Genomic DNA, 18,941 nt, shown 5'->3' with positions numbered 1-18,941 from the left:
GAGTAATATTTGGGTACCCAAACAAGAGAAAAATTGTTGTAAAATGGTTTTCAAAACAGAACCCAAAGGTATGAAAAAAAAATGGCCCTCAAAAATACACTGAAACAGAACAAAAGAAATGTGCTGGCATAGGAGCCTCCATGCAGACTGGGCAAGGAGGGGGAAAAAGTCATTGGTTTGGGGTGTTAGGAAGCAAGGAACATTCGGGGTAGGTTTAGAGAGAATGAGGTCTCTGTGTCCAGGGGACAAATTCTCACATGTGCAAGTCAGTCTGCAAGTTAATGAGAACCGCCAAGCTCATCACTTCTTAGCTGTAAATATTCACTCCCACCCTTGCTGTCAGCCCCGCCGGGGATCATGCTAGTGACACAGAGTGGTCCTAGCTTTGTCATACCATCAGCCACGGGCAGCTTTCCTTTCAAAGGAGGCATATCTTTAATTTATACCAGAAGATTCTGAGTATTGAGTACTGTGCTTTCAGTCAAATACCTTGCAGTCACTCAGAGGGAAAAAAAAAAAAAGGAAATTTACTCATTCCTACTTAATGGCACTTGCAGTTGTGCCATGGACTTGCTAAGTCTTGTCTGACTCTCTTGTGACCCCATGCACTGTAGGCCACCAGGCTCCTCTGTCCATGGGGATTCTCCAGGCAAGAATACTGGAGTGGGTTGCCATGCCCTCCTCCAGGGGATCTTCCCGGCCCAGGGATCGAACCTGCACCTCTGGCATTTGCAGGTGGATTCTTTACCACTGAGCCACCAGGGAAGGCCAGTTAATGTCACTTAGATTGTCTCATAATAATAAGAGTAATCAGAGTCAGGAATGAGTGGGGAGCGTGTGGGGATAAGAGAGTCAAATTTGTTTTCATATATATTTGAAAGGCTTAAAATGTTTTTTAAAACAGCACCTTCAGTTGCTCCTGCAAAGGCATCTAAGAGGAGGTTTATGGAAATGTCAGTGCAGCAGAACCACCCTGCTCTTCACTGTGTTGCTCTGAGTCAAACGCATAATTGCACTATTTCAAGTACTTTGTTTTATGATTGTTGTTAATGCTGAGGATTTTATTTTAGTTAGTTGTCATTGGGGCCAGCACACACTCACTGGATTGCAGTAGTTGCTGTGGACACTACAGACATGTTAGATTTTTACCTTTGAAGATTCATTTGTCATCTCCATCACTCATGAGAAGATTTCTATTTCTGTTACATTTTTGTAGCCATCATCAAGTCTGCCTTACTGCAGTCTACACTTTGGGCATAAGCTGCCTTGCAGCTGCCCTTTAATTCTCCTTACTCTCAACCCTCATAACCACAGGGTTTGCTCAAACACACTCTAATTGAGGTGCCCTGGAGTAATTGCAGAATGTCTTGCGTAGTGCCTCATGGGGTGGCAGCCTCCCATCTCCTACAGAGACTGAACCCATTAATTAAAACTCAGTTGCTGACACTCGTCATCAGAGGTGGTTCCAGAGGTAGACACAGCAGTGCTTTGCTCAGTGTGGCTTTTGTTTGGGTGTTTGTTTGGTTCTTGCCACCTTGGTAGACTGGGGGAGAAGGGGAAGGCACAGTAGCAAGGCCAGCACAGCCAGCGGTTTGGAGAAGCCCCGGGCCCCGCCTGCCTGCCTGCCCGCCCTTCTCTCTTGCGTGGGTCCTGCTGTTGCATTTCTAGCTTTCCTCTGTTCTGGATGCTGTTGTTGTTCAGTTGCTCAGTCATGCCCAACTCTTTGCAGCCCCATGGACTGCAGCACGCCAGGCCTCCCCGTCCTTCACTATCTCCGAGAGCCTGCTCAAACTCATGTCTGTTGAGTCGGGGATGCCATCCAACCATCTCGCCCTCTGTCATCCCCTTCTCCTCCCGAATGCAATCATTTCCCAGCATCAGGGTCTTTTCTAATGAGTCAGCTGTTCACATAAGGTGGCTGAAGTATTGGAGCTTCAGCATCAGTCCTTCCAGTGAATATTCAGGACTGATTTCTTTTAGGATGGACTGGTTGGATCTCCATGCAGTCCAAGGGACTCTCAAGAGTCTTCTCCAGCACCACAGTTCAGAAGCATCAGTTCTTCGGCACTCAGCTTTCTTTGTAATCCAACTCTCTTATCCATACATGACTACTGGAAGAACCATAGCTTTGACTAGACAGACCTTTGTCAGCAAAGTAATGTCTCTGCTTTTTAATATGCTGTCTAGGTTGGCCATTGCTTTTCTTCTAAGGAGTAAGCATCTTTTAATTTCATGGCTGCGTTCACCATCTGCAGTGATTTTGGAGCCCAAAAAAATAAAAGTCTGTCACTGTTTCCATTGTTTCTCCATCTGTTTGCCATGAAGTGATGGGACTGGATGCCATGATCTTAGTTTTTTGAATGTTGAATTTTAAGCCAACTTTTTCACTCTCCTCTGTCACTTTCATCAAGAGGCTCTTTAGTTCCTCTTCACTTTCTGCCATAAGGGTGGTATCATTTGCATTTCTGAGGTTGTTGATAAGTCTCTGGCAATCTTGATTTCAGCTTGTGTTTTATCCAGCCCAGCATTTTGCATGATATACTCTGCATAGAAGTTAAATAAGCAGGGTGACAGTATACAGCCTTGATGTTCTCCTTTCCCAATTTGAAACCAGTCCATTTTCCCATGTCCGGTTCTAACTTGCTTCTTGACCTACATACAGGTTTTTCAGGAGGTAGGAGAGGTGGTCCGGTATTCCCATCTTGAAGAATTTTCCACAGTTTGTTGTGATTTACACAGTCAAAGGCTTTAGCATAGTCAGTGAAGCAGAAATAGATGTCTTTCTGAAGTTCTCTTGCTTTTTCTACGATCCAATGGATGTTGGCAATTTGATCTCTGGTTCCTCTGCCTTTTCTCAATCCAGCTTGAACATCTGGACATTCTCAGTTAACATACTGTTGAAGCCTAGCTTGGAGAATTTTGAGAATTACTTTGCTAGCTTGTGAAATGAGTGTAATTGTGCAGTAGTTTGAGCATTCTTTGGCCCTGCCTTTCTTTGGGATTGGAATAAAAACTGATCTTTTCCAGTCCTGTGGCCATTGCTGCATTTTCCAAATTTGCTGGCATATTTATTGGTTTTGACGACCATCTTCCAATTCCTATATGTTGTCCTATGCCCACTGGCTGTGTCCACCAGATCATTTCTGAAGTCAGACTTAGCATCACGCCTGTCAGACTATCTCAGGGATAGGAGAGGCTGCCTGGGATGGTGTAGAAGCTTTGGGGTGTCTAAAGGGCCCAGTGCACTAACCAACACACTATTGATGCTTCAGGAAGTATCTTAGTTCCTTTAACGGTAGTGGGTTGCTTTTCAACCAAACTGGTAGAATTTGAAGGAAAAGCTTCCTTTTTTTTTTTATTTTTTTCTATCTCTGGAACTCATGAAAAACTGACTTCTCTGCTCAGGGAGTCTTAGGGTTTAATTCCGTGTGCCAAGAAATGACCTACATACTAGCTTTCTTCTTCTCTATTGTGAATACAAATTTGTAATAGGATATTACAGTGTTACCAAGATTTCGTCTTTTCATTTATTGAAGGAGTCCCAGCTGCACCAAAGTAAAAGATTTCTCTTCTACCCCGTGGCTTTTATGATTGGGCTCATTTTGTAAAATTAAGTGGGTGGAAGGTATAGATTTTGTAAACAGTAAAAGAGTGGTTATCACCTCCTCAGATTACAGAGAGCTCTGACATGGAATGCGGCAGGGCTCTGCTGAGTGTGTGGAAGGGCTTCCAAATCCATCCCCAGATCACCTTGGCCAGTCTTCATGCCACCTTGAATTCTTAAAGAGGCCTCTGTTCAGGGTATTTTTTTTAAGTCAGCAAGCTCTGGATTCCAGGCTACCTCAGAAACTACCCAGTCACTAGTCAAAGCACTTAAGAGAGTTCTCGAGAGCCAGACCAAAGATTCAGTTGCTTCTGAAAGGAGCGTGTCCTCTGCTGGGAGTGACGTTTCTCTTCCCCATCTCAGGGGGACATCGTGTCCTGCGCCGGCACGTATATCCATGTGTGGAGCATCAACGGGAACCCTGTCGTAAGTGTGAACACGTTCACAGGCAGGAGCCAGCACATCGTCTGTTGCTGCGTGTCAGAGATGAACGAGTGGGACACGCAGAACGTCATCGTCACGGGACACTCGGATGGCGTGGTCCGGGTAGGTCCACTGTGAGCACATGTGCCAGGGTGTTTGCTGCCCTGGTTCACCCAAAGCTTCTGTAGCTGTCCGCAGGTAAAGACACCTGGAGGTTGTCCTTCTGTTTAGCAAACTGGCGCTCAGATGTAGACCTTGGCCACTGGGTTATCAGGTGTGGGGAGCATCAGTGACTCGGCCTCTTTTCCCCCCATTAAGTAGATGTGTTAGTGCCTTGACCGCTTGATACAGGATCACTGAGACACCGTTTCCCTGTCGCACTGGGATTGCTAGAAATGTCAGCTGCCCAAGTATTGGCCTTTCAGCCCGTCAGATGGCTTCTTTGGAAAATGGGGACCATCTCTTCTCTGCAGAGAATCACAGAGCTTGATCACGCTTCCAGGGGCCTCACGTCATCCATTCCTTGCTTGTCTCAGATCCTGGGTGATTTTACCTGAATCCTAGATCCGTTTATCCTTTTCTTAGTTTTCATGTGTTGAAAAGAAAAGAAAGAAAGTGAAATCGCTCAGTTGTGTCTGACTCCTCGCAATCCCATGGACTGTAACCTACCAGACTCCTCTGTCCCTGGGATTTTCCAGGCAAAAGTACTGGAGTGGGTTGCCATTTCCTTCTCCAGGGGATCTTCCCAACCCAGGGATTGAACCCAGGTCTCCCTTATTGTAGGCAGAAGCTTTACTGTCTGAGCCACCAGGGAAGCCAATGCATTCATGCGTTGGGCCTCTACCAAAAATGGAATCCATGGACTGTTTACCTTTTTAGTCTGTTCTAATACTTGGGTGTTTCTCTCGGGAGATTTTTCTTTATGTCCTTCTTTAATTGTGCTCTGTAAAAGGAGAGAGCAGATGGTTGCTGCCCTTGTAATCACAGTCACAAGCAGAACTACACAATGAGGCCATCAGCCACTCCCTGGCCACACTCTACTCTTAGACTATGGGCACTCCCCTAAAGGGCACACCCCCAAAGCCGCAGGGCTGCAGAGCAGCATTCCAGATTACTCCATCTGTGAGGAATCATGAAGAGCACCCTAGCCAAACACGTCTAGGGCTCCTACTTCCTGTACACCTTCTTGGAGGTGTAAAGTACATATCAGTGTATGCAAGGCTCACAGGGGTATTGTAGGAAATAAGGAAGTGTACATAGTTTAACTGTGTTTCTGAAATTTCTTTGACCCCATTCCTTTCCCTTGACCATGAAAAACCCACTGACATCTCATGCAACACAGTTTGGGGAGAACTGTTTAATCTGTAAGCAGTCCCTGCCACATTTTTCAAAATACAGGGAAACCTGACTGTACATAATAAGAGAAATCAGGTTACCTATTTAACCCTGAGAATCCATCTTCATGCAGTAACTCATAAATTGTTTCTGTAATCTGTTCAACTGTGTTGTTTGTTTTTTTTTTTTCCCCATGCTTATTTAAATTCAGTTTTGGAGAATGGAATTTTTGCAAGTTCCTGAAACACCAGCCCCTGAGCCTGCTGAAGTCCTTGAAATGCAGGAAGACTGTCCAGAAGCACAAATCGGTATTGAATACTTTCTAAGTTTTGCAGTAATTTTCATGTTTCTTTTTTTTAAATCCTTATGAGTAAATTTACATCAACCAAGGTAAGCAAGAGCCTGAGGTCAGGCATTGCTGTCAGAAGTGGTCTTAACCACCTGGTGTGCAAAGCAACCTGGCAGGCTCACAGAGTTCTCTGGTTCATCAGGCAACACCCCATGTGGTAGTGTCTCATGGTGAGCTTTCGCATCCCACAATAAATACAGTTACAAGCTTCCCAGAATACCAGAGGCTTGGGCTTTCCATTCTGAGAAATACAAAGCAGGTGCAAGAGTCCACTGTCCGATGAGTCAGGGGCCACACCTCAGTCCCCCCATCACTTGAACAGCTCCGTGTGAGGAACCGGGCAGCATCATGTTTGTAAACTATTCACAAAGACAGACCAGAGTCCATGCCCTAGACCCCTCAGGAGGGGCCTTCATCAGATAGAAGCCCACTGATCTGTACTCTTGCTGTTTAGTCGCTACGTCACATGTGACTCTTTGCAACCCCATGCACTATAGCCAGGTTTCTCTGGCCCTCGATTTCCCAGGCAAGAATACTGGCGTGGGTTGCCATTTCCTCCTCCAGGGGATCTTCGCAACCCAGGGATTAAACCCACATCTCCTGCATTGGCAGGCAGGTTCTTGGTACCACTGAGCCACCAGGGAAGCCCAATCTTTGTTCTGTATCTGCTGTTTGTGAAGTACTTTAAAATTTTCCAGTGAAATATAGATATAGATTTATTTGTGTGTGTATATATACACACACAGAATGTTTGGAAATGGCACCAAAGAATCAAGCTAAGGTGTGCTCTGGGTTACTGAGTCTCCAGAGAAGTACCTCTCCCTGATTTAGATCAGCTGGTCCAAGACTCTTCATAAAAAGGAACGGGGCTTTAAGTTCAACCTCTAGATCGTCTCTCCGTGACTTAATTTTTGTACACTGAGAATTCAGCATGAGTTTAACAATATGAGGAAGTTGCTAAGGGAAAAGACTTACTATCGGAAAGACACAAATCCTTCTCCTTGTAAGCTGACAGTAGCTTTTACTTTCTTTGCCGGAATCGATGAACAGGACATTGTAATGCTTGTATTACTTTAATGCATGTAAATTTCCACGTACAATTGCAGTTCCACTAAGAAGAAAGTCATCTGGGTGTTTGAAGACCTACACTCAGAATTTAGTTCAGTCAGTATTTGAGAGTTAATAACTGTTGTGTGTCAGACATCAACTGTTCAGTCTAATGAGAAGTATGTCCTTCTCCTTTCCTCTTCACAAAGCTTATAAGTGAAAAACAGGAAAATACGAATAAGGAGAGAAGAATGGTCAGATTCAGGGAGGAGAGGCATTTGTATGTCTTCATCTTCTTTATGTTTTCACATTGTGGACAAAGTTTGGCAAGAGTGGCAGAGGCGGAGAGCAGCCCACAGAAAGGGTTAACTTGGGACCATGTCAAAGTGGTAGGACTCAAGGGCAGGGACCCAGATGAAAGAGAGAGCTAGTGGCTCTCTGGAAATCAAACCCATGTCAAAGACCACTGTTTGAAGACTTTCATGATCATAAGCCATTGGGTTAAAAAAAAAAAAAAAAAAAAAAGCCCTGAAATTAGCCAACCAGATTACTAATGTTAGTAGAAGTGTTAATTGCTCAGTTATGTCCAACTCTGTGTAATCCCATGGACTGTCTCCTCTGTCCATGGGATTTCCCAGGCAGGAATAATGGAGTGGGTTGCTATTTCCTCCTTTGGGTAGATCTGCAGGTTTGATCCCTGGGTCTACTTCACTGCGGCAGACTCATTCAGTTCAGTTCAGTCACTCAGTTGTGTCCAACTCTTTGCGACCCCATGAATCGCAGCACGCCAGGCCTCCCTGTCCATCAACAACTCCTGGAGTTCACTCAAACTCATGTCCATCGAGTCAGTGATGCCATCCAGCCATCTCATCCTCTGTCGTCCCCTTCTCCTCCTGCCCCCAATCCCTCCCAGCATCAGGGTCTTTTCCAATGAGTCAACTCTTCGCATGAGGTGGCCAAAATACTGGAGTTTCAGCTTTAGCATCGTTCCTTCCAAAGAAATCCCAGGGCTGATCTTCAGAATGGACTGGTTGGATCTTACCACAGGCAAATTAAGTATTTGTCTAGTTAAAAAATATGCGTAGTGGACTGGTGCTTGCTTAGTTGTTTGTTTGTTTGTTTTTGGCTGAGTCAAGTTGTAGTTGTGGCACGCAGGATCTTCATTGACACACGCAGGTTCATGGGCTCCAGAGCGAATGGGTTCAGTAGTTGAGGCACGCAGGCTTAGTTGCCCTGCAGCGTGTGAGATCTTATAGTTCCCTGACCAGGGGTCAAACCTGTATCTCCACCCTTGGAAGGCGAATTCTTAACCACTGGACCACCAGGGAGGTCCCTGCTCACTTGGTCTTGCTCTCTCCTTTGTTCCAGTTACATATGTTTGAAAGTAAGTGAAAGTGTTGGTTGCTCAGTAGTGTCTGACTCTTTGCAACCCCGTGGACCATAGCCCTCCAGGCTCCTCTGTCCATGGGATTCTCCAGGCAAGGATACTGTAGTGGGTTGCCATTCCCTTCTCCAGCGGATCTTCCTGAACTAGAGGTTGAACCCGGGTCTCCTACACTGCAGGCAGATAGATTTTTTACCATCTGAGCCACCAGGAAAGCTAGTTTTCCCTCCAGTAGACTACTGCAAGGGAATTGAGCTGAAGAAATGGACAATAACAATGGAAAGAGGAGGAAGAACAAAATTCTCAATTAAGATTTCTATCCATAGTCTGTTCATCTATGCTGTCATTTATATTGACTGCTATGTGGAAGGCACCGTGCTGGGACTCCTTCTCTCCAACTGACCACTGTCTTGTAGAGATAATGACCAAAAGTAATAGTTTGGGGTGATAATTTTAAATGTGTGAGAGCCATACAGCTGTTAAAGGAGCCCAGAAGAGAGAGTTAATTTTCTGTTGCAGGAACCACATAAGATTTTAGAGAAAGAAGCATTTAAGATATGTCTTGAGAGATAGGTCACACCGGAACACACAGAGATTGGGAAGATGGGTCCAGGCAGGGCCAACCCGTGTGTGCAAAACTAGTTCTGAGGAGGAGCAGGGCTGCGTGGAGAGCAGAGTGGGCACGTCCAGCTGAGCTGTGGCCGAGAGGCAGGTGCAGGTGGTGAGAAATTCATAAAGGCAAGCTTTGGCCAGGTTGTGAAAGAATAAATGCCGATCTAAGGATTTGGGCCACAACAGTCTATGAACTCTGAAATTCTGCCATTTTGCTATCATACCTAACTGAAAATTCTGGCAATTTATTTGCCTTTATGGCTTCCCAGGTTGAGCTGGTGATAAATAACCCTCTTGCCAGTGAAGGAGACATAAGAGATGTGGGTTCGATCCCTGGGTCAGAAAGGTCCCCTGGAGGAGGGCACAGCAACCCACTCTACTATTCTTGCCTGGAGAATACCATGGACAGAGGAGCCTGGCAGGCTACAGTCCACAGGGCCACAAAGAGTGGGGCACAACTGAAGCGACTTTGCATATTGTGATATTGAGCTTAAAATACTGTCTCTTGTGTCTTAACCACTAGAGGAAAAATACGAGTGGGACAAAGCTGGATCTAACCATGATGTGTGCGTGTTCTCTAATTCCCCCAATGCATCACCCAGGGCAAGAAGCCCAGGACGAGGACAGCAGCGACTCCGAAGCTGACGAGCAGAGTGTCAGCCAGGACCCCAAGGACACGCCCAGCCAACCCAGCAGCACCAGCCACCGGCCCCGGGCAGCCTCCTGCCGAGCCACAGCCAGCTGGTATAACGACAGTGGCTCCGACGACTCCCGGCGCTGGTCTGATCAGCTCAGCCTCGATGAGAAAGACGGCTTCATATTTGTGAACTATTCAGAGGGCCAGAGCAGACCTCATCTTCAGACTCCCCTTAACCACCCCCACCCCAATCCCATCGAGGCGCGGAATTACAGCCGACTGAAGCCTGGTAACTCAGAAGTCCCGCGTCTGTTTGTCAAGCCTTGTGGGTTGGCGAGGGTCGGTGGACTGAGGCAGAGTGCTGCAGCTCTTCTTTGCCCCATCCCTGTGACTGAGGCTGCGCGCCGAGAGGGCCTCACGTTTCTTCTTGTGTAAAGTGGATCTAGAGACCCTTGGAGATTCTATCCTACGGTAGCATTTGCAACGTGTTGGGCATTTTGTAAGGAAAAATAACCTCAAACCAAAACTTCATTCATTCACAAATTATGAAAGCTTTTGAAAATGGGTAGGCTATAGATTACGGATAAATAGATAAAATTCTATTCACAGAGAACTTTACCTGTGATAGAGTTAGGGGCCAGGTCCTCAACTGGAGAAGTTGTGGCTTGTACTGAGGGTTTCCCCCTCTCCGTGTTTGTCTTTGTGAAAGCCTAACTGAGTCCCTGGTCAGTGTCAGGCTAGACTGCTGGACCTTTAATAACCAAGGCAGCAGCGACTGAGAACCAGAGAGGCTGCCAGAGCTGTGTTCAGCAGCACCCTGAGGTTTGAGGGCCCTTTGTCAGGGGCCACCTACCACACATGGGCTCCCCTCCCTTCGTCAGTCACGCGTTGCCCTTTTCTTCCCCAGGGTATCGCTGGGAACGGCAGCTGGTGTTCAGGAGTAAGCTGACCATGCACACGGCCTTCGACCGGAAGGACAACGCTCACCCTGCCGAGATCACTGCATTGGGTGTTTCCAAGTAAGTGGCCAGCTCTCCTGGGGCCCAGCCCGGGCGCCCACACTCAAGCCAGCTCTGGGGAGCACAGGTCTCATCTCTGTAATCCTGTGGAGCTGCACCGGACACACCAGGACACCTGCCAGTGTGTGGATTTCACTTGTGAATTTCAAAAACCAAAAAACTTTGCCTTCTCTGTTCTTCAGAGATACAGCACGGTTTGATGCATGGAGGGCTGAGATGGAAGTGTGCATTCAGGCTCAGTGCTGTTCTGTGCCTATCCACGCTTGACCCCTCCCCAGCACACACATCCACTGGGGACCGGGGTCACAGGGAGCTGCGGCCGCGTGGCGGTGACTCTGCCGTGTCTCCTGCAGGGACCACAGCAGGATCCTCGTGGGCGACAGTCGGGGCCGGGTGTTCAGCTGGTCTGTGAGCGACCAGCCCGGCCGCTCCGCCGCTGACCACTGGGTGAAGGACGAAGGAGGAGACAGCTGTTCAGGCTGCTCCGTGCGGTTCTCTCTCACGGAAAGACGGCACCATTGCAGGAACTGTGGTCAGCTCTTCTGCCAGAAGTAAGATGAGATGCAAGCTTTCTTTCCTTTTAATTAAAAAAATAATTTTTGTTTATTTATCTTTAGTTGCTCTGGGTCTCCATTGCCGTGAACAGGCTTTCCTCTAGCTGCAGCGAGGGTTCGAGTTACTCTAGTTGCAGTGCTCGGGCTTCTCACTGTGGCTTTTCTTGCAGAGGCGGGGCTCTGGGTGCACAGGCTTCAGTAGATGTGATTCATGGGCTCAGTGGCCCGGTGGCAGGTGGGATCTTCTTCAGCCAGGGTTTGAACCTGTGTCCCCTGCTTTGTCAGGCTGACTGTTAACCACTGGACCACCAGGGAGGTCCTTGATGGACTCAAGGGATTTTCTTTCATTTTATCAGAATGATAAGCAATACTGCAATGCACACCATTATAAATGCCCTCTTCATACACAAGCTGGAGTTTCCCTGGAGGAGATACCTCAGAAAGGAATTGCTAGATGGCAGACATAGCCCTGAGCTTAACTAGCTATTGCCAGATTACTCTCCAGAACAGTAGTGCTAGTTCACTCTCCCTCCAGCGGGATATGTCAGTTCTTGCAGTGCTTATTTATACCTGGTACTGCCAAGCTTTTCCACTTGTGCCAATCTGAGAGCCAGATTGTGTTGTTCTAGCTTGCAGCGTCTCTGAGGTTGAGCATCTTTTTGTATGCTTATCGGCAGTTTTGAGTTTCCTCTGGGGTAACTTGGCCCATTTCCTCTTTGGGTTTGCTCTCTGTTTTTTTTCCACCTACATGAGTTGTTTTGTATCCTGGGCTCTGATCCTTTGCCTTATATATGTCTTGCAGATATCTTCTGCCAGTCTGTGGCTTGTGTTTTTAACTTGATGCATGTTTTTTTCCTGGCACACGGGTTTAGAATTTTGATGCAGTAGCATGTGTTACTTTTTATGACTTTTGCTTCTTTTTTTTTTGGCCTTAAAAAATGTTTCTCTGTCCTGAGGTCATAAAAATGGCCTTGTTCGTTTTCTTTTAAAAGTTTCAAAGTTTTGTTTTTCACATTTGGGTCTTGAGGTTCAAATCCATTTGGAATTCATTTGGGGGTACGACATGAGGTGGGGATCACTTACATTTCCCGGGTATGAAGAGTCAGCTGTCCCATATGCACTGACTGCTTGGCATCGCTGTCATACACTGGGGTCCCACATACGCATGTTCACGCCTTGCTTTCCTTTTCTTAAGATTTATTTACCTACATATTTGCCTGCTTAGTCTCTCAGTCGTGTCCAGCTCTCTGTGACCCTTTGGACTGTGGCCTGTCTGCCTCCTCTGACCATGGGATTTCCCAGGCAGGGATGCATGCATGCATGTATTTTTGCCTGCACTGGGTCTTCATTGCCATTCATGGGCTCTCTCCAGTTGCAGTGCGGGCTCCCCTTCATCACAGCGTGTGGGCTTCTCTTGTTGTGGAATACAGGTCTCAGGGCGTGTGGGCTCAGTAGCTGTGGCACGCAGGCTTAGTTCCTCCAAGGTGTGTGGGATCTTCCCGTACCAGGGATCAAACCCGTGTCCCCTGCATTGGCAGGCAGATTCTTAACCACTAGACCATCAGGGAAGCCCCAGTCCTTAGTTTTCATGGCAGACAACAGAAAAGATCCCCCAGGCAGTACTCACTAATATGTATATTGCCTTACTCGAAAGATGCTTTCACAGAAAACACAAAGTGTGTCATTGCTCCTGAGCCAGTCACTGAGGGCCTTGGCTTATTGGAAAGGCTACAGTCTTAGGTTTCCACTGCCCGGGTACTCACTGGGCTGTTGTCCATTGCGTCATCTCAGCACATTACTAGCCCTCTCTGAAATCACATATGAGTTTTGTAAAGCACCAGGTGCAAAGTCTGGCAGTATAGGTGCTTAGTGAAAAGTGTTATCATAATTATAAATTTGTTTTCAGATTAATGTCTTAAACCTTTTCTCGTGAGATGTCTGATTCAAGGTGAGGTGGCAGAAAGTTGCTGCCAGCCACTTCTTACAGGAATTTCCATGATGGCAGAGGTATCTGTCTTGAGCTTCTGTGCTTTGAAACACCCACTCTGTGAAGCCTAGTGATCTGGTAATTTCTGGTCATCTGCTGCTCCATATGTCTGCTGACATACATCTGTTCTTTGTAGTGTTTAATTTTCAAAGTACTGTTTACATGTAGGTGATTCTTTAAATTATCAAAGGCCCTCAAATGTTGAATGGAGGCTTTATTTGAAAAACCAACCAAACAAGTGACGGATGATGACATAATGAGCATGGAAAAAATGCTGTCCCAGAGGGCAGAGCCCTGCCATGATCTTTTACCCTTGAGCTGCTAAGGGAGCTTGCCAGCATTCCTAAGGGTCTCCTCAAAGTCCAGTCCCTTAAACCTCCGAGGCTGCTGGCGCTTCACTTATTCTCTGGACACTTCTACTGGTAGATTAATGGAGGAAATAAAATTTTCAGTCTTGTGAAAAGCCAAGCTCAAAGTGACAGAGTGCCACATTCAGGGTCATATCCTGCTTTGTGCCAGGAATAAGAATGCTTTCTATAAAGAACTTGAACATCTCTAAGTGTGTATTCCACCTCAAGAAATTCTGTCAAGATAAACAGAAAATGAGAACATTTGGACCAGACAGAAAAGTCAAACTACGTGTTTAAGAAATGACTGAAAAGTGAGTCAAAGTGTTTAAAAGCTCAGAAGAACTCTTTAGTGACCAAAGTATCTTCTAAAATGAGTAGTGAGAGCTCTAATGCCCAGGGAAAATAGTCAGGCTCCAAGTAAAGACATTGGCATACCGCCCAAGGTTACAGGACCTGAGGAAGAATGCCCTACTTCCGTCCTGCACAGGAAGAGTGGCCTCAGAGCTACAAAGAACAGATGTATGTCAGCAGTTCCCCTGGCTTCATCCTGTAGCAGAATCTTAACTTTTTTTTTTAATCCTCTTTTGTCAAATAAATGCCTTGCCTTGGTTTTATTAGCACATTTCTTCATAGAATGAAACAAGGAGTACAGCATTCCTCGTGGTCCTTGGTCAAAAACCACATGACCCATACCAGTACGGCCTCGGGCATTCTTCGGACACAATATGGTCTTAAGTGTTATACTGCAGGCTCTCCATTCTGTTTTTAAATGAGCATTTCGGGGCCCAGTGGTCCAATGTGGGAAAAAATCCATAACTACCTGGTTTTGCCTCTCCTTTAGGTGCAGCCGATTTCAGTCAGAAATCAAACGCTTGAAAATCTCCTCCCCAGTACGTGTCTGTCAGAACTGTTACTACAACTTACAGCATGAGAGGAGTTCAGAAGACGGGCCTCGGAATTGTTGAAGATTCACCAAGCTGATCGGAGACCACAGTCTGGAGACCCCCCTTCCTGCCTCCCCCATCACAACTCGCAGCTTGGAAGGCATCGAAACAGTCTCCGTTTACACACCTCTTCACACCGCGTGTCTGAAGTGTGGGATTCAAAGGGAACACTGACTAACGGGTGTAGAGTCCAGTCGTGGGGCAGGCACGGTGCAGGTGAGCAGCGCCTGCTGAGAAGACGAGGTGGTTCCCAGGAGCAGCGTCTCAATATCCGACTCTCCCTTAACAGTCGCTTCTCCAAGAGAAAATCCTCACGTGTTAACTGTTCTTTTCTTGCGTCTCGTTTTTGTAGAGCTACTCATCCTCAATTGGAAAAATCAACAACTACAAAAAAAAAAAGGCTTTTAGAAAATGGTTGTAAATCTGACTTCTTTGCAAGTAACTGTGTATATTGTAAATAGGTACAAAGGCCTTTTTTCTAAATAAGGACTTAACAGCCTGTAACATGAGACTTCCAACTAAACCACTAATTCAATGAAATACTTATGGTTTGTCTGACATCGCTCACCAATTAATTATAAATATGTTTTTTTTTAAATCTTCAAAGACATTATCTGTGGTCTTTTTTCCTTCCCCCTTTCAAGCCCAGCTCGTGTGCCTGATGTCCTCTCTCAAGTTGCCCACGGTATCTCCACTTAACCTAAGCTAGTAACCAAAACAATGTCATGTGGACCTTCTTTAGGAAACAGTGTGGGAGAATAGGAGTCTGGCCCGGAGATACCCTGGCAATCTTTGGGCATCTTGCACATGGCTACACACCACCTCGGTGTTATTCTGACGTCATAAGGCCCCAAGTAGACTTCTCTTTGGACTGCCCTGTGGTCAAAGCATCTGTTCTTAGCACTGCGCCCTGATGGTCGGGCAATCCCCGCAGTGCAGGAAACAGCCCTGCCTCAACGAATGGAAATATATTTGCATGTAACCCAAATTAGCTTCTCTTGCATAGAACATAAGAAGTATGTGTCTTTGGTGACACTAATGTTCTACTATAGCTTATTTTCCAAAAAAGGGTTAAAACAAAAGAAAAAAGTGTACAGAATTAACATGTAAACCTTGTTGTAAAACTGGATCATGTCAGAACTGCTTATATTTAACCTTTACCATTTAATGCCATCTACCTGAAAACAGTGAGATTTATACTGTATCAATGTCTATTTTTTTGTTTTTGCTATGAATATAATTACAGTATTTTAATATTTAGTTATTTAATTCATTCTACTAGTTGGATACAGAACACACAAATCCAGGGAGACTAAAGCTGGTGGGGGCGAAGAGATAAGTTTCGTTTACAGAAAAAAAAGGCTTTGGTGGTGGGATTTTTTAAAATGTGTGTTATGTACATATATAAATATATATATAAAACAAATGAAACGATTAATCTAGATTTTAACATTTTCAGATATTTAGTGATAATATTATGAACAAATCTAAAAGCCCTGTGATTTGAAAAACACTGAAGCATTTATGGCCCAGGAAAGGAAGGACAGGCCTTCACACCTCTCGGAGTATCATACGAAGGACAGCGGCTTTGGCATTCCCGATTTTTCATCCTTAGGCCCTGGTGACAGGCACACTTATGCACTAAAATGCACATATATGCACATGCATTCAAGCATAGGCATTGGTACAATAGTAACCTTGTACCTAATGGGCTGAAACCAGCTTAAGAACAAATTTGTTCTTCCTGATAACTAGGTCTCCAAGAGAAAAATATAAAGGCTGCTTTAGTGCCTTATGCTTACTAAATTTACACCTTTATTAACTTAGGTTTGAGCCTACCGTCTATTTATGATTACATATCAAAATTGAGGAAAACACTTCCATTTCTAAAAGTTCAAATATACTTGTTAATAAAAGGATTATTGGCATTAATACTTTAACTTGAAGAAAAGTGTGTTCTGTTTTCCTTCCTGTGTCTCCCTCTCTCCCACCTTCCTCCCCGCTCCACCCCCAACCTTCTAACTTCCGTTCTAATAAATAATGCTGGGTGTTCAACAGTTGCAGGACCTGTGCTCTCACCTAGCCGTGGGCTTTGCCCCTGTCCGGACCTAGAGATGAGTTGTAGCAGTGTTATTCTACACTTTTTAAAAGAGGCGTCCTCCTTGTGTCCACGAACCATGTTTACCCCAAACCCAATGGCAGAGATGTTCTTTAAAGACTTGAATATATGAATGTCTGTACGTAGTTACTTAAAGGTTATTCCTCTGTGTAATATGAAGTTATATGAGATGAACACTTTTAAACTTTCCGACACAACTTCCGTAACTAGAAGGTGGAAACCAAAACCCTCATGATAGTATTTCCTCTGGCAGCTGGTGCTGTGGGCAACCGTTTTGTTCAGTGGGGTTTCTTTTCCTTTTTGCTTTTAATGCAGAAATCACAAATCACTCACACACCCAAGTACACTCACTCACATCAACTAATCGTTTCTCTGGATGTCTCTCTGTTCCATGCACATTTGTTTATCAACATATATTCTCAGCATGTACATCCACCTTTGCGTGGTCCGTGTTCTTTCTCTGAGAGTACCTCACAGGGCTTCTGCCTGATCTTTGTAGTGGTTTGTCCATCCATCGATTCATTCATCCCTGTTTTCTAACATCTGTGTGTAGTGTGGCATGGTAATGTCATGCTTTGGAAGAGGAGACTAGCTGCCCACAGCAGCCATCCGTCTGGATAATAGCAAAACACTCTAGATAAGTTATTTTGCACTTTCTTATGTATAAAGTTGGTAGAAACTTATTTTTGCTTTGTATCATTTAAATACATTTTGTTTGGGTAAATGAACTGTGTATAAAATATTTATGCCATTAAAACTGTTTTTAGAAAGTATTTTTAATTTCAGCAAGTTTGGTTACTTGTTGCATGACTATTAACACAGCTGACTTTTTGTGTCAGTGCAATGTATATTTTTTTGTCCTGTTATTAACTTGTAAGCCCTAGTAATGGCCGATTATTTGTACAGCAACAGAAGTAAATTGAAGATACTGGCTAAGACTGGATTGACTGTGGACTTTTGTACTATATTGCAGAATCCAATATCTGTTCTTTGGTGGTTATGTAAAAGGCCTGAAGAATTACTATCTTAGTGTGCAACCTGTGATAACTGAATGTTCATTGTATATCTGTCTCTGATGCAAAAAGGTAGAGTAACACAATTACAATACATGATTAAATGCAGTAGTCCAGATACTTTTTTTTTTCCATTTCAGATAAATACCTCCTATTTACCACCCCCAGGAAAAAAAAGAAAAAGTTTTTGAGCCAGCTCTTCAGAGAAGGAAAAACAAAATTGAGGTCCAGTAAAGCTTGTGTGTAGTTCTTTTCTAGTTGTGAATATATCTCTCAGAAGTGCCTGCTTAAAGTCTCTGCTTGCAGAGGTGTTGGCTGCTAGGACCTGGCTCCCGTTCTAGTGCAATCCACGTTTTAAAACCAGGCTTTCCGCATTCTGAGTTTCCCAGTGATGCTGGACTCCCAGGGCTAACTGTGTGCACAGCCGCAGGGAAAGACAAGTGGCTCTTGGGAGACATGACCTTCAGACTTGAATGAACCTCTGGAAAAGGACTACATCTCATGGTTTCGGCTCCTCTTCTCTGAGCTTTTTCTCTTATCCATCATATTATGAAATGTAAGCAATGATAAATTATGTCTCTGTCTATCTCCAGCCCCTGCTATATTCACATCAGGAATATTCTGCTGTCCGGCTCTCTTTCTGGAAGCACGGCGCCCTCTGTCATCAGCTAGACTTTGCATTTCAGCCTTTGATCTGAGATTGTTAGCAACTCACATCTGTTTTTATAGTTACTAGCTTATTTGGTCTGAAAACTGACTTCCCAGAAAGGGGGAATGTAGAAAACACTTAAGTTTATTTAGGCTGCTTTAATGTCTTCTTTCTAAATATACTAACAAAATTTCCATTTCATCTTAAATATAAATAGTAGAGTCCCACGTTTGAGGATATTGTGCTTATTACAAATTACCCCCCAGTGCAACTCCAGTGTAGAGCCAAAAGATATAGGAATGCTAAGAATTTCTAAGACAATAGATATTTCTTCAAAAATAGATTGGTGATAAGAGAAAACCCAGAGCAGTTCTCATTGTTTTAATGTAGTACCATTCATAATTCTAACGACCTCAAGAAGAGTTGCTGTCAAGGACGGACTTGCAAAAATTTTTTTCAGGGTTTAAAGGAAAATGTGCAAATGATCTTCAGTAAGTCCGATGTCTGCCTTTTGATTCTCCAGTAAAATTTCCTCTTCACCCCTCATTTCGGCCCATTTGGAGTGTTGAAGAAGCAGAGATGGAATTGCTTTAGCACTGGCTTAGACTTTTTTGCTTTAACAATATTCTCATCTTCCCCCACCCTTTGCAAAGTTCCTTTTTTATTTATATATTGTTCTTTTGACTTTTGCTAGAAGTGGCACCAAGCTCAGCTACTGAACTCAGAGATAGCATGGTGTTGGGAGAGCCTTGGCTCGGGATTCAGAGACGGTGACTTCCGGAGCCCCGCACTTAATCCCTCTTGGTGCACCAGGCTTTCCTGTGTCAACACTGACTGTGAGCATGGGATGAGTCTAAAGTAGCGCTCTTCCAACTCTTTGGTCTCAGAGCATTTTGATCCTTAAAACTATCACTT

General features: G+C 44.8%; 1 protein-coding gene across 2 annotated transcripts in view; it reads left to right on the top strand.

The window, feature by feature from the left end:
* Positions 1–17,495, top strand: part of WDFY3 (WD repeat and FYVE domain containing 3) — a 250,563-nt gene extending 233,068 nt beyond the window's left edge. For both annotated transcript variants that reach the window (XM_040237260.1, XM_040237261.1), the window contains exons 62-67: positions 3,968–4,150; positions 5,574–5,670; positions 9,357–9,680; positions 10,299–10,410; positions 10,764–10,961; positions 14,143–17,495. In XM_040237260.1, coding sequence (XP_040093194.1) covers positions 3,968–4,150; positions 5,574–5,670; positions 9,357–9,680; positions 10,299–10,410; positions 10,764–10,961; positions 14,143–14,266 — 1,038 coding nt within the window. In that variant the 3' untranslated portion in view covers positions 14,267–17,495. The remainder of the gene's footprint in view (positions 1–3,967; positions 4,151–5,573; positions 5,671–9,356; positions 9,681–10,298; positions 10,411–10,763; positions 10,962–14,142) is intronic.
* Positions 17,496–18,941: the final 1,446 nt, after the last annotated feature.

The sequence above is a fragment of the Oryx dammah genome, unplaced genomic scaffold, assembly GCF_014754425.2.
Source record: "Oryx dammah isolate SB20612 unplaced genomic scaffold, SCBI_Odam_1.1 HiC_scaffold_3, whole genome shotgun sequence".
NCBI lineage: Eukaryota > Metazoa > Chordata > Mammalia > Artiodactyla > Bovidae > Oryx > Oryx dammah.
Note: the sequence above shows the minus strand (reverse complement) of the source record. Positions and strands in the feature narration are given on the sequence as shown.